The sequence below is a fragment of the Thermobia domestica genome, chromosome 16, assembly GCF_964235325.1.
Source record: "Thermobia domestica chromosome 16, izTheDome1.hap1.1, whole genome shotgun sequence".
Lineage (NCBI taxonomy): Eukaryota > Metazoa > Arthropoda > Insecta > Zygentoma > Lepismatidae > Thermobia > Thermobia domestica.
The window spans coordinates 85548418-85564427 of NC_137469.1; the positions used below are offsets into that span (position 1 = coordinate 85548418).

The following is a 16010-nucleotide window of genomic DNA, read 5'->3' on the forward strand; positions in this document are numbered from 1 at the left end:
AGTGGATCCATTTTAGCCCGCAACCGGTGCATCTTATTAATCTCCGCGGGGCGCGGGATCTTTTAGCGCTATCATCTAAGGTGCATTGAGTGCACGTGACTTCACATTCGTCCTGTGACAACAACCTTTTTATTTGTTGCCATAGCTTTGAAACACTATACAAAGACAAGATATATATACATCACAAATACACATATACTATACACATATACTATGAAATACTTATTCACTATCAAGACAGGTATTATTCATGAATTAAAGGACTCCCATTCTCTTTCCTTGCTTGAAACCCTTCTAGCGGTTATTTCTAATTTAGAAAAAAATTTGACACTCCTTCCATTTTTCCCCTTAGGAAAGGAAACAAAAATGACAGAGTAGTCAACGACTCTAGTTGTCCCACTTGACTATAAAACTTCTCTTATTAATTTCAATGTTGTAATCAATTCAACATGCCTTCAACCTCACTCTTTGACATTCTTAAAAATTTCAAATCTACCGCTCGCCATTTAAACTAAGATCCGTTGCCATGGGAACAAACGTTGCCATGACAACTGTCCTTATCGCGGTACGCTAATCTAAAACTGTTGGGCGTGATAACTAGTATTGTTCAATAAGCATTTTCAGATCCGTTACCACAGCAAACATGGTTCCCATGGTAACCAGTCCTGTTTATGGTCGCCAATCTAAAACTGAAAAGGGAAAAGGAAAAAAGAGAAACAAACAAACAAAAGAGGAGGAAAACCCTGTATCGTGCAAATGAGATGCATAGAAATGAGTCGTGAGTGGGAACCCTTCACCCCTGGTGGGGGAATATTCATGAAGCTATCAGTTTATATCTAATTTAATAGGGATATATAATCCATGTCTTACTTTTGAGCATACAAGGTTCAATCAAAATGAGAAGACTTTTATATCGGACTTACAAAGAAAAATAAAATAAAATAAATACATGATCGTGTTTATTATATATATAGAATTCCCAGTCACGACCCCCTTTTCAGTTTTATTAAAATTAGAAGAAGAAGTAAAGAAGAGAAGAGAAAGATGGGATAGGAAGAAGAAAAGAAAGAGAAAAGGAAAGTAAGGAGGTGAGGAAATAGGGAAACTGTTACTGGATATTTTTGAGAAATATGGTAAAGGAAAGTGGATAATTATCGAATTGGGATTATTTCCAATAGCTATTGGGTGAGTAAAAAAAGGCTGCCATTGCTCTCAACTGTAATGGTATATTACAATGTCGCTGAAACAAGTGTACGTGTGGTGTAACGCATTTGAAAGTGGTAGGAGTACTGTCACAAATGATGGCAGAAGTGGCAGACCATCAACGTCCATCACCGACACGAATGTGGCTGTCGTCGTTGCCATGATTCGTGAAGACAGAAGAGTGAGGTTGCAGGGCATTGCCAATGAATTGAATAGCTCTTATGGTTCCGTAAGCGATATCGTCCATGACCAACTGGGCTTCACAAAAGTGTGTGCGCGCTGGGTACCCAAGCTTCTGAGTAACGAACACAAAAACCAGCGAATGGGCATTTCCCTGAGCCACCTCACACGTTATGCCGACGAAGGAATTCATTCCTTCATCGCATCATAACGTGCGATGAAACTCCGATACCTCTATGGGCACCTGAAACCAAACGTCAGAGCATGACATGGAAACATCCATCGTCACCACAGGCCAAGAAATGCAAGACAATAGCATCTGCACAGAAAACAATGGCTACTGTCTTTTGGGACCGTCTCGGTGTTATTCATGTTGAATTTCTGGAAAAGGGTACGACCATTAATGCAGACACCTACTGCCAAACCCTGGACAGGCTGAAAGCAGCCATACGGCAGAAACGGCGGGGAGCACTTCGAGAGGGCGTGTTGTTACTGCATGATAACGCACGTCCACATACAGCCGAATGGACCCGTACACACCTCCGCGGGTTCAAGTGGGAAATTCTCGATCACCCTCCGTATAGCCCTGATTTATCCCCGTCGGATTAGCATTTGTTCGGCCCCCTGAAGCAACATCTCCGTGGGCAGCGTTTCCAGACACTGACAGAGGCACAATAGGCCACACGTACCTGGTTAGGAAATCTGGAACCACATTTCTTTGAACAGGGCATGGATGATTTGGTGCCACGTTGGAATAAATGTTTAGACAACTACGGTTCTTTCTTCGAATAATAGTGTGATACCATACTTCAAACATAGTAAAGCTTCATCGACGTATCTCTGTATGCTTTTCTGTAAATCAACAATTCACCTTACTTTTTGATTCTTCCTTGTATATACCATTATAAATGTCGTTTCCTTTCATGGGTAAAAAATTGTCAAAATGTAAATGAGCCCTTTGACAAGGATGAATGTGTACAGAGGTTTATTACTTTTATATTTTTATGTTCCCTTTTGAATTTTGTTGGAGTACATAGAACCATTTCTTAAATTTGGGAATTATCAATTAACAAGTTGGTGTCCCTCTTATGGCCAAATTATCAAATTTTAAAGGTTATTGACCTCTTTTATCTTTTCTGATACGGCTTTATTATTGAATGAGTACAGGATTTATTACTTTTTCATAAGACACAGGTGTATTTGTGTACCAATCTTAAATTTTGGGAAGGGTACATTTCTGATTGTTAAATCAAAAATTGGTAGTTGTTCTTAAAATTGGGTGGTATCCCATTCATTGGGTAAATCATTGTCAAATATTAGTATGGTCACGTGATCAGTTATTGACCTATGATGAGATTAGGAGTCCAGGATATTGGTACATTGAAACTTTGTAGGATAATTTGGGAATTGTCAAAATGAAATTACGTCATTAGTTTTGATTATTCCCGCCTATGGGTCAAATATAAACGTAAGCAATACGATGTACCACGTGATTGACCTTGATGAGGTAGTGTACAGGGATTCATTTCCTTTGTTGTGGTACTTCTTAAGTTTGAGAACACACTTCTAGAAAACAGTTGGTTCTGCTAAGGTAAACAATTGACGGAGATAATTGATCTTATTGAACATATAATGATATGGTTAATTCTAAGACGTATATCGAGAGAGGCATTCTTTAAATTTGGAAATTGTGATAAACAGAATTTTAGCATGAGGCGCGAAATTTGAAACAATACTTAGAACTTTAGTCACAGCTCATAGTCTAAGATCATTGATGTTCTTTAATTTGACCTTGAGCTTTAGAAAATTGATAACTAACCTTACTGAATCTTATGATTCATAGTCTAAAGGCAATACATGCTACAACACTGAAATTTAGTCACAAGGTGATGTAATCTGACACTGGCAAAGTTATAATTGATCCAATTTAATTGGATGATCACTATCTTTCGTGCAATCTGATTTGTTGATCACTATCTTTCACGCAATCTGATTGGTTCTGCAATCTGATTTTCAAATCTTTGCTGCATTCAGTTTTAAGTTTTGTTTAACATTTACAAATCTTGGTTTGAACATTTTCGTTCAACATTTTGCACTCACTGATAAATATGATCAAAACCGTTTATTTGTTAACCGAATAGTTAAAAACCTAGTAAAGTTTGACGGTTAACCGTGAAACGTAAAATTATTTGTTTGAAAATTTTTAGTTTGAAAAGTTTTTGAAATGTTTTTGTTTCAAAATAGTTTGATTTTTTGTTAAAATTCTTCACTTCAAAATTTTGTTTGAAATTTTTTTTTGAATTTTTTCGTTTCAAATTTTTGTTCCAAAACTTTGTTTGAAATTTTTCGTTTGCAAATTTTTTGTTCGAAATTTTTTGTTTGAAATTTTCTGTTTAAATGTTTTTGTTTTAAAATTTTTGAAATTTTTTGTTTGGAAAATTTTGGTTTCAAATTTTTAAGTTTGTGCACTCATTGATACAGAACCAGAACTGTTTAGAACAAAACCATCTGGCAACATTGTTTATCATGATGCAATAGTACACGTCAGAACATGGTAATGCAACGTTATCAGCTTTGCATCATCGTTCAAAATAGTATTCTTCATAACGTCATCATGGCTACTTGTCTGCAGTTTCTAAACTCACGTGAGGTGATGAAATCATTTACCAAGATTACTGATTTACAACAGAATATACCTTACAGAATCTTAGCTAGCCAAATAATCCCTACAAAGTTTGGATTAAGAATCGTAGTGAAGCTTGAAAATGATAAGGATATTATTTTACCAGCAAGATATTCACCCACGGAAGCTTCAAAACAAGAAGAACTATTATGTTTCTTAAACACTTGGTCTGTATCTTTATGCTATAAAAGACTCGTTGGACGGAGTCATCAATTTGAATTTAGTACACACCCGGATCTGTGAATTTGGTTTCGTCAGCAATTGTGATGAAATCATGAATTCAAACGTCAGCACATTCCTTTTCAATGACGTCAGCCGTAGCTGTATGCTGAAATCTTTAATCACAGAATGCGATTTATCAATTTGGTTTGGTTAGCACATTTCTTTCCAATGACGTCAGCAATAACTCTATGAAATCAGCAAATACAGTGTCAGCCCATAAAATCATTCGAGGAAGTGCGTTTCAGGAGGAAAGATGTGTACTTCTAACAATAGGGAATTCCACTTCGCAAGCTTTTATCCAATAAATGTATTTAAAACAAAACATGTCATGGTTGGTATCTGTACTACAACGTTAGAACCTGTGATTCGATTGGGCAAAGCAGAACAATTTGGTGTACAACTGAACTTTGAAGAATGGCAAATATTATGTTCACGAATCAACCAAATGAATGATTATTTTCATGATGAGCTAAATGTGACCATAGTCAAATCATTAGGGTCAAATCATGAAGTTGTGCTACGTACAGTCCTCGAGAAGAAGATGGTGCTGTTACGTAAAAAGAGTACATTGTATGAAGCCCGCAACATGGTGTATCTAAAGCAAACGAAATGGAACAAATTCATCAATGTATTCCAGTGTTAAAAAAAAAGTAGAAATATGCAACAAAACAAGCATATTCCTTAAAAGTATTATTTTGAGAAATGTGTCATGCATATTGTACAACATGTATCTAGAAGTTGTGATGGTTGTCAACATCGTTCGTGGGTGCATACATGTATTGATAAATAGTTTATTTGTGATCAAGTACACATTGAGTTTCCACCAATTGACATTGCAATAGACCTTAAAAGACTTCAATTGGAATTAAAATCATACGCTAAAGACAAACTAGTGCAAGAAGTTCAAAATACATTGTATCGACAATATCCAGATCCTTTATCTGATATGTATGTATGTGTTTAATCAGCGCTGTGTAATAAAAGGATGCATTTCAATGATTTGTGTTTTTCACTTCAAGTAGAACCCCATGTTTTGACGTGTACCATTGCATCATGATAAACAATGTTGCCAGATGTTTTTGTTCTAAACAGTTACGAAACAGTTCTTTACTAATGAGTGCACAAACTTAAAAAAATGTCCAAAAAATTTTGAAACAGAAACTTTAAAAAAATTTCCAACAAAAATTTCGAAACAAAAATTTTCAAACAAAATTTTCAAACGAACTAATTTCAAAAAAAATTGAAAAATTTCAAAAAAAATTCGAACAAAAATTTGAAACGAAAAAATTTCAAAAAATAATTAAATAAAATTTTGAAAAGAAAAAGTTTGAAACAAAAAAATCCAAACCAAATTTTCAAGCAAAAAATTTTCAAACAAAATTTTGAACGAAAAATTTAACAAACAAAAATTTCAAACAAAAATTTTGAAACGACAAAAATTTCATAATTTTTTTTAAAGTTCAAACAAAATTTTCGAACAAATAATTTTACGTTTCACGGTTAACTGCCAAAATTTATCCGGTTTCTAACTATTCGATTAACAAATAAACGGTTTTGATCGTATTTATCAGTGAGTGCAAAATGTTGAAAGAAAATGTTCAAACCAAGATTTTTAAATGTTAAACAAAACTTAAAACTAAATGTAACAAAGATTCGAAAATCTTCAACCAATCAGATTGCGTGAAAGATAGTGATCAACAAATCAGATTGCACGAAAGATAGTGAACATCCAATTAAATTGGATCAACTATAACTTTGCCAGTGTCAGATTACATCACCTTGTGACTAAATTTCAGTGTTGTAGCATGTATTGCCTTTAGACTATGAATCATAAGATTCAGTAAGGTTAGCTATCAATTTTCTAAAGCTCAAGGTCAAATAAACGAACACCAATGATCTTAGACTATGAGCTGTGACTAAAGTTCTAAGTATTGTTTCAAATTTCGCGCCTCATGCTAAAATTCTGTTTATCACAATTTCCAAATTTAAAGAATGCCTCTCTCGATATACCTGTCTTAGAATTAACCATATCATTATATGTTCAATAAGATCAATAATCTCCGTCAATTGTTTACCTTAGCAGAACCAACTGTTTTCTAGAAGTGTGTACTCAAACTTAAGAAGTACCACAACAAAGGAAATGAATCCCTGTACACTACCTCATCAAGGTCAATCACGTGGTACATCGTATTGCTTACGTTTATATTTGACCCATAGGCGGGAATAATCAAAACTAATGACGTAATTTCATTTTGACAATTCCCAAATTATCCTACAAAGTTTCAATGTACCAATATCCTGGACTCCTAATCTCATCATAGGTCAATAACTGATCACGTGACCATACTAATATTTGACAATGATTTACCCAATGAATGGGATACCACCCAATTTTAAGAACAACTACCAATTTTTGATTTAACAATCAGAAATGTACCCTTCCCAAAATTTAAGATTGGTACACAAATACACCTGTGTCTTATGAAAAAAGTAATAAATCCTGTACTCATTCAATAATAAAGCCGTATCAAAAAAGATAAAATAGGTCAATAACCTTTAAAATTTGATAATTTGGCCATAAGAGGGACACCAACTTGTTATTTGATAATTCCCAAATTTAAGGAATGGTTCTATGTACCCCAACAAAATTTAAAAGGGAATATAAAAATATAAAGGTAATAAACCTCTGTACATACCCATATAATGTGCTAAATCCTTATCAAAGGGAATAAATTGAGTCAATAATTGAACACGTGGTCATACTAATCTCTGGTAATTTTTACCCTGAAAGGGGGCGAGATAGACCCCCAATACTGATAGAGGTACATACTATGGTCCTAGACTACCATACCAAATTTTTAAACTTGGCAATTTCCAAAATTTAAGGGGGATGGTCCTAGGTACCCCCGCCAAAATTTAGGGGGTGAGCCATGGTACCCCTGTCAAAATCTAGAGGGGGTGGTCCTAAGTCATTGACCCCGGGCCAAGGCGCTGACCTTTGAGAGGTGAGTCATTCGCGCCTAATGGGGCCCCTACTACTATGGTATACTATAGTTTGGAAGTACTAACAAAAGAAATGGATTCAGTTTGTGTTACGAAAATTATCTGTTTTCCGTTTCTCGGCAGTTTTCGTTTTCCGTTTCTCGAAAAAAAAATTGTTTTCCGTTTTTCGAAAAAAATTTCGTTTTTCATTTTTCGAAAAAAAATCGTTTTCAAAAAATTCATTTTTCGAAAAAGTATTTTTCGAAAAAATGTGTCTATCCCTACTATAATATGGTGATGAACTATTATATGATTGGATCGGGCCCCCCTAACTTCAGCCGAGCCACCCCTACATTTTTGGGCTGGCAACGGGCCTGAAGAAGCGGAGACAAAAATTTTGAATATACAGAAGGTCGATCCGCGTATATGTTTCAAATTTTACACCCGTACCCCTGACCACAGAAGCGACCGAACCAAGTGGTTAAACGCGTGTGCTATACCTGGAGGTCCATTGTATCGTCTGCCAAGCGAAACTGTGTATCATGTGCATCATGGCTCCAAAAGTGAACCGTTTTTGGAAGGGCTACGTAATTGGACTTTTCCACGCCAAATATTCGGTTTCTAAAATTCAAAAGCAGTGCAAAGAAAATGGTTGTGCATTGGGTTCGACGACTATCAAGAACATAATCAAGCAGTATAAAAAAGAAGACTACCAAGTAAGCATTCACCCACTAAGGGGTCGAGGAAGCGAGCGTGTACCACAGTGACTCCACAAATAGCTCAGAAGTTGCGGTGAATGGTCTTACAAGAAAATCCCCCTCCGCAACGTGTGATGGCAGCTCGACTCCACATACCACAGTCAACTGTTAACCGCTCCCTGAGTGGGAAATTAAACCTCCGGAGGGTCTTTAAAAGTCATGGACATTACCTAAGTGCGACCCGTCGCCGTGAGAGAAAGACCAACAGCAGGCGCCTCTATGAACGCCATCTATCTGGGGAAAAGTGGAAGTTTGTGGCCACACTAGATGAAGCATGGGTGTATCTATCAGATTGTGGCAAAATTCGCTCGATAACTTACACTTCGCGAGATGCAAAAAGCCGTCCTGCGTTCATCCGTCATTGCAAAGCAACTTTCTCGAAAGGATTTATGGTTGTCGCCGGTTACTCTTATCAGGGCAAGTTAACAATTCGTCAGGTCCCTAAAAACTATAAAATCAACTCTACATTTTTTCAGCAACATATACTGACCCCAATTTATACAGAAGATCTGTCTCGTTTGTATGGGCATGCCATAAAGCAAGTGTCTGTGCATACATATGGATAAGGCCTCCTCACATACATCTCGTTCTACCCAGAACTTTCTGGAGCAGATGGAGACAGACACCGGTATTCGTGCTATTCCATTTCATGATATACCAGTGAAATCACCAGATGCCAGTCCCATGGATTTCTGCGGGTTTGGTCTACTGAAAAGGGCACTTTCTTCTCGTCGTGTCACTACTCTCGGGGGCCTGTGGAAAGCCTGCCGGGAGGAATGGGAGAAGATTCCACTTCCTGTACTTCGTCGTAGTCTTCTACAGTGGAAGTTACGATGCAGGGCTATTGCCAGAACACATGGCCATTACATTGAGGCCAACCGATGGTGGTCCCATGGATTTTCATAAGGTTAGTGCTATTTCAAAGTTGGACACATATACGCGGATCGACCTTCTGTAGAAGGATATACATTGACAAGCATAATCAGGATCAAAGGCAAGATATTCCGTTTTGTAACAGTAAGATATGACGTATCCGATTGCTTAAGTGAGAAAATGAAAATGAAATCTTCGGGTTTAACGTCCCGCGGTTATGCCGGTTAGGCTAAAGGAGACGGTGATGATGAATAATGAATGAAATGGTGAAATGAAGAAAGTGGGAGGAAACGGGAGAACCCCGAGAAAACCCACGCGCACGGTGTTTGTCCACCAGAAAGTTCACTTGGCGGGGGCTGGGATCGAACCACTGAGCACCGCGGCCCGCGATTGCTTAAGTGAGTGCGATCATTTTTTATTTGATGGCCTTCTGTTAGAATCATAAATTTACTATTTTTTTCTTTCTTTAATTTTTGATTTAATATGCTGTATTTTACCCGATCCTATAGTATTCTTAGTTTTAGAAATGATGGCCAAACCAATTTTATGCATAAAACAAAGCATCAGTTGTATGCTTTGACAGTTTCGTTTGATTCTGCTGAGTAACTTCAAATTATGAATTGTCCAATTGGTGCAGCCATGGTCTCTGCCAACACACTCATTACTATAGAATTTAATACACCACCTACGCATCAACATCCATCCGTTGTCCGTTCACTCGCAGAGTTTCGTGTAGAGACATGTACGCTATTGAAATTTGATGAATTACTGGCATTTTTGTAGAGAGATTTTAAGTACAAACAAAAACAACGCAGTTTTCAACTAAGGCGTGAAAACAAATGTTTCAGTTATCGAGATAAGCTTGGGAGTCGCCGCTTTATGTTTGTGCTCCTAAGCAATCAAGCATGTGTCCGTGTGAGCATCCGCTCGAGTGTGAAGATCAGCTGAGTAATGACGTTGGGTCGAAGGGAGCGGAAAAAAGTATTCATTCGTATACATTCTCTTGAGTAATAAATGCAAGTATGCTGTTAAGTCGTAGCCTTTATGCGTGGTGATATGAAATGCCGCATCATTTTCTGGCCTAGTTGAAGTGAAGTACTCGACTGTAGATAATGTTTTTTTCTTTGTCACGTGACGGTGACTTGCTGTTTTCTTGTGTTGTAACCATGAACACTGACTTTTCACGTCAACGATGTTGAGGCCCAGTCTGATCCTTTGTGATGAATATTGGCTGAAATCAGTTATTCAGGGAGTGTTTTACAAAGTTACGTGAAGTGAATGTACTGTTAGTGCAAAAATGAAGGTTGCAATATTTTTGTGTAGTGGCGGTAGAGGCTATCGCTTTTATAATGAATTGACAGTTTACCGTATTTGTGATATTGATCCTGAAATGGAAGTTTGATTTAGCGAAGTGCATTTTATAAGACTAAGGATGGAAAACGACGACGGCATGCCTGTTTTAGATGCCAGCTTCACTGCACGTGAATATGAAGCTTCCGAACAGCAGAAGACACGATACGAAAATCAGACACAAAGATGTTTCAAAGCAATGACCAAAACCACTCCAGACAATTCTGCTATTGGTGATATGAATTTTTCAATGACTCATTATGTGAAAGAAGCAATGAAAGTGAGTATCCGTGCGGACAGGTATTTTTAATGTTAATTGGTGACTGAAAATTATTTCAGGTACAATTTCGTGATCTTTCAATTTTCAACGAACAGCTTTGCAATCATTATTGTTTATTTAGTACAAGGAAATTTGTGGAATGTGATTTACAGTATTTATAGTATATTAATGCTGTTTACTGCTAGGGTTTTGTGTAAATAAAAAAGTAAAACATTTTCGCAGCAAAATTGAACTGTCATCAATAAAACAGCATTAATATCGTAGAAATAACAAATTGCATTCTCAGATATGCCCGTGCACTTTATACAAGTGATTCGTACAAGCTTGACAGCTTTCCTTTTTCGTAATTTCTATTAAATATTACAGTGTTAAGTTTGAATGTCATCATATAGCTAGGAAAGCATGAAAGCGTGAAACTACAGACATACTAAATCCTACACAGTGATACAGCTGGAGCTCTCTTAAATAAGTTTTGATCAGGCAGTGTTTCTTTTACTAAACAGTGAGGTTGATTCGGTTTCATTGATTTCTCTGGTACTAACACGCCACATGTGTTTGAATATTACATTATAAAAATTATGTGCTTCGCATGTAGGCATTTACTTATTTCGTGAGAGCAACTTATTAACAAATGCAAATACTTTTAGTGTGTATCAATTAGTTACATTTAGCCTCTAAACTCTTGCAGAAATACAATACATATGATAAACAGCCTTGTTCTAAAACATTGAAACGGTTATATTTACAATAATAATCTAGGATTTCGCGCATAAATTGATAGAACTATCTGATTATTTTATGGCGTAAGGTTATTCAACACAGACACTAGTTCATCAATGTTATTTGTGCAACGCTGTGGATAGCTATTTATTGTTTGTATATATACTAGAGGTCTGCACGGGCCGGAATTTTTATCCCGGTCCTGTCTCGGCCTGAGTCCGAAATATGTTTTAACATTTAGACCCGAGCTCGAGCGATAATCAAATAAGCCCGAATTACAGAAAGTTAATAATAAACGCAAAATTGCATATTTATTTACAGTAATTAGATATTTAATTTTGAAGTGCTTTAAAAGTTCTCTAGAAAGAACGGTGCAATATATATTGTTGTACAGTATATTTACGAAGTTAGGCCTGAAAAGGCCCGAGGAATATGGTTGTATATTTAAAAATTTACGGCCCGGGCCCAAAGTGATACATACTTAAGCCCGCGGGTTCGGCCCGAGCCCATGGAGATATCTAATATACACGGTACCTTAAAATTCCGTATATCAATATTTAAAGAAAATAACTTCAAAGGTATCACCCAGACAGTTGAAACTTCAATTTCCGATTGAGCTCCCTTGTGGCTAAGCGGTTAGCGTACGCGCCTTTAGCGTGGGAGACCCGGGTTTGATTCCCGGCGGGGACTCATGTGGTTCGGACCCCATGTTAAGCTGTAGCTCCACGTCTCATATAGCCTCACTCCTGAAAGGGACACTAAACTCAAATCAAAATATTCTGATTAGGGAGCCCGTTGACTCACCTTTGGTGTTAGGGACATCTGGTTCAGGCCTAGGCCATGTGACTTTGTTTTAGATAACATCATGGTCATGGCCATCTCAATTCGTTTTAGATAACAGAATTTCTCGATGTGGATTTCTGTGGATTTTCTCGATGTTCTCCCTCATTTTAATCCTACTAGTTATTTTATAATCATTTACTTATATTAACCATCCGTCTCTTTTAGGCTACAAAGCATAACCATAGCACGTAAAACTAGAAATTAAATTTCTGATTGTACTGACCAAAGTTCCTGAATTTTCGCTAATCTGAATTATAATTGAGTGACTAAAGCCAGCTTCTGTCGTTCAACTGGACAGTAATTTTGTGTACATCCAGCCTGTTCAACGTGTAATTAAAAAAAATAAATAAAAAAAAAAAGGATCCATAAAGGTATTTGCATGGTACTAAATTTAGTCGAAAATAAATGAAGACATTCAACACAAACTTAGAATATTGCATATGCATGTAAATGTGGACTAAAAGTGTTCTTTCCGCAGTAAATTTCGTTAAAATTAACCGATTTACATGAAACGGGGTATGTGTTTTCTTTTAAGGTTGACTAATTTGGATTCTAATTTTGGATTGAAATAGAGGTCAGGAACGATGCAATAAATTCAACACATTCTCTTCCATCAAAGTAGGCTTTCTACTATACATTGCACCGCTAGTGAGAATTGAAGCAAGGTTCTAGCAGTTAATATCTAGGACAAAATTACCCTGTATATGTATGTTGATCCACGATGGCCTTCGTAAAATAATGTTCCAATTTTTAAGGAACATGACACGTTTTTTCTGTCCCTGTTGGTTGTAGTTCAAGTCGATCAAATATATGAGAGGCGAATGAGTATTATACTTGGACTGCCCAGCACCTTATCATCAGTCTTGCCCATGGCTGAGCGCCATGACCCCACTGTTTGCTTCTTAAGTTTTAGTTTAGATTTAGCTTCTCCATCTTGTACGGTCCTCAGCTTTCTTCAGGACATTTTGCATTGGTGGGTGGAGGGTTTCCGTGACAACAAACCTTAACATTCCAATGTTGTCGCTAAATAGTCAACACGTGTTTTCAGAATGAAAGAAGCGTCTTTTGTTTCTTTGTACGCTTTTTTTAAGCATCCCTTTCTTCTCAACTTGCACAAACTGGGACGACATATATATCCTTTCGTCCATTCTAAACAAACCGATATTTAGAAATTTTCTTTTTCGTTAAGACTCACAGGACAGTTCCAGCTGATGACCCACGATGCGCACGAAGTGGCAACAGCATACCACGTGCTTCTCCAAACTTCAATTTGCTTCTAGTTTTAAAAACACTTTGATTTTATTTTCTAGATTTTTTCCCAGTCGCCGCACACTCTGCCTAAAAAAGTATAATAATATCTCCTGTATACGGGAAGTGAGGTGTTTAGGTATTTCCAATTCTTCATTTGTTGGTTTGGCCCTCCATGGTACTCGTACCATTATTTTTCTTTTCTCAGAGCCTTCATTATAGCTGATTGTTGACGCAACGTAGATCATCCACTACATCTAATTCGTTTAAACACTGCCCCCGCCAAGTGAACTTTGTGGTGGACAAACACCGTGTGCGTGGGTTTTCTCGGGGTTCTCCCGTTTCCTCCCACTTTCTTCATTCCACCATTTCATTCATTACTCATCATCACCGTCTCCTTTGGCCTAACCGGCATAATCGTGGGACATAAAGCTCAAAGATTTCATTTCATTTCGTTTAAACACTATATGTTCATTCTACACTGGTATACAGGGTGTTCCAAAAGTAGGTATACAGTCCCGTTCCGTATTTTATATAATTTCTTATTGTTATCAAACAGTTAAATCTAGTTTCTTTATTATTTGTTCTTTTTACTTATAACTTAAGCCCAGAACAGTCGAAGCAAATAAATCCATAAACTAGAATGTTATACTTGATCAATGTAGGGGTGTATACCTACTTTTGGGCCACCCTGTATTGTTTACATCATCATTTACTTTCCTTAATCATCCGTCTTCGTTAGCCTGAAGGACCATAGTTGTGGAACGTTAAACTGAAAGATTTGGGGTCTTTTTTTAATTTTGACAGAGACCGCAACCAGCACTTCGTATACAAGGCAAACATACAACTTAAGGGTCGTCGCTACAGCGAAATTAAACTACTGCTAATTGTAGAGTTTTTCAATAATATCTTCAAAACAAATAAAAATATTCGAAAAACAGAAACGTAGTGAACTAGACAATACGATTTTGCATGATATCTTTACCACAGTTCATCTATCTGCTTTTGGCATATCGCTATTTACAGAACTCGCAAAAAATGCTAAATCTATCTACAGTTGCAAATCGAAAGCAGGTAGGTGAGTTGTGATAACGGTATCACATGCAAAATTGTATTGTCTAGTTCACTACGTTTCTGCTTTTCGAATATTTTTATTTGTTTTGAAGATATTACAGAAAATCTCTGAAATTAGCGGTAGTTTACAACTTACAAAGAGTGAAAAAGTGGCTTGACTGGATCGGGACTCGAACCTGGGATCTCCGGCATACCGTGCCGATGCGTTAACCACTACGCCATCCAGAACAGCCAAACACTCTCTCATTCCTGCAGTCGGTGCTCACTACTTGTAAATTGTTTAATTCGCACCTACAGAGGATTGTGGGGTGTAAAATAAATCGGTTGTTTTCTCCTTTCATTAATATAGGGGTAGTTTAATTTGTTGCAGTGAAGACCCTTAATATACTCTCGAATCATAGATGAATAAAAGATGTTTCGAAGAAGAAACATTAACTTTTCTGAAATGATGATTGAAAGTTTTTTTTTTTTTTCCGAAATATATTAGTGTTTTTATTAATCTTTGACACAAGATGATTCAGATTTTCCTCAATTACTTCGACGAACATTATAAATGAAGGCAAATTAGAAATGAATTGACAGTTCAAATCCATGTGGAAATTTCTGTTGACAATGGAATCTTACGTCACAGGGCTATTAAGATAATCGAGACAGGAGTCAGTCGTAAATATCGTAGAGACAATAAACAAGTGGAAAGTTTCTGTAGGAAGGGACAATAAAAATTACAAAGTTGCTGCCTTGTAACACACGTTCAGAATGCTTGTCAACCGAAGTAGAATAGTCACAAAGTGGCAACATGTGATCCTCCAAATGTCATTTCTTATTTTGCTCCAAATAGCGGCTTGTACAGTCATATCTAAAATGATTGTCACATATCTATAACTGTCTTGTTGTGGCAATGTGATTTTGATTTTGCAGGGTACTTTTAATACTGTTGTGTATAATCAAGAAATGTATATTTGTGGTAAATTTCATATGAAAAGAATTACAAATACGAAAATTAGAATGGGTGAAACAAAATGTTGCTAAATGGACAAGAAAAGTTTCTTTTCGTTACATTGTTCTTATTTACTGCACTTTTGACACTTAAAATTTACCACATACATGTCTTTACCGATTATACACATACTAACATTGTAAGAAATACCGGGCGAAATTGTTATCAAATTACATTCCTACAGCAACATATTCATAGACATGCGACAATAATTTTGGACATAACTGTACCTTAAAACATCCTAAAGATACAAAATCTGCGAATGGTTTCGAGGCACTCCTTACTTCTTTCTCAGCGCATGTAAAGAACTTGTTTCTACATAAAAGGCTTGATGAATTAAATTATTTAGTTGTCCATCCTATGATGTCTTTTATGTATTAACAGATTTTTCTTTAGATGCACCGAGAAAAGATGAGAAGTGTGTGGAAACAGTACTTAGATTTTTTGAATCTGGAAATTTTAAGGTATGAGTATTGATTTGCTGTTAAATGTACATTACTTGTTAACCTACAGAAATTGACGCGTGCTTATAATAATTCCGTTGAACTTATGCGTCCTGCTTTCCCAAACGGTTTTGTCAGTTTCGTCTGCCATCCT

At 36.6% G+C, this 16010-nt stretch overlaps 2 protein-coding genes across 3 annotated transcripts in view; both read left to right on the forward strand.

Annotated features, from left to right (window-relative positions):
* The first annotated feature begins 1234 nt into the window (after positions 1–1234).
* Positions 1235–1594, forward strand: LOC145672527 (protein GVQW3-like). Its single transcript, XM_081741688.1, has one exon. It carries the CDS (start codon positions 1235–1237, stop codon positions 1592–1594), a length of 360 nt encoding a protein of 119 aa, XP_081597814.1.
* A 7985-nt stretch (positions 1595–9579) lies between these two features.
* Keap1 (kelch like ECH associated protein 1) overlaps positions 9580–16010 on the forward strand; it is a 28002-nt gene continuing 21571 nt past the window's right edge. Inside the window, exon 1 of one of the 2 annotated variants that reach the window (XM_081742713.1) lies at positions 9580–10531. In XM_081742713.1, the coding sequence (XP_081598839.1) occupies positions 10334–10531 (198 nt within the window). In that variant the 5' untranslated portion in view covers positions 9580–10333. The remainder of the gene's footprint in view (positions 10532–16010) is intronic. The other variant, XM_081742712.1, reaches the window with a different exon arrangement.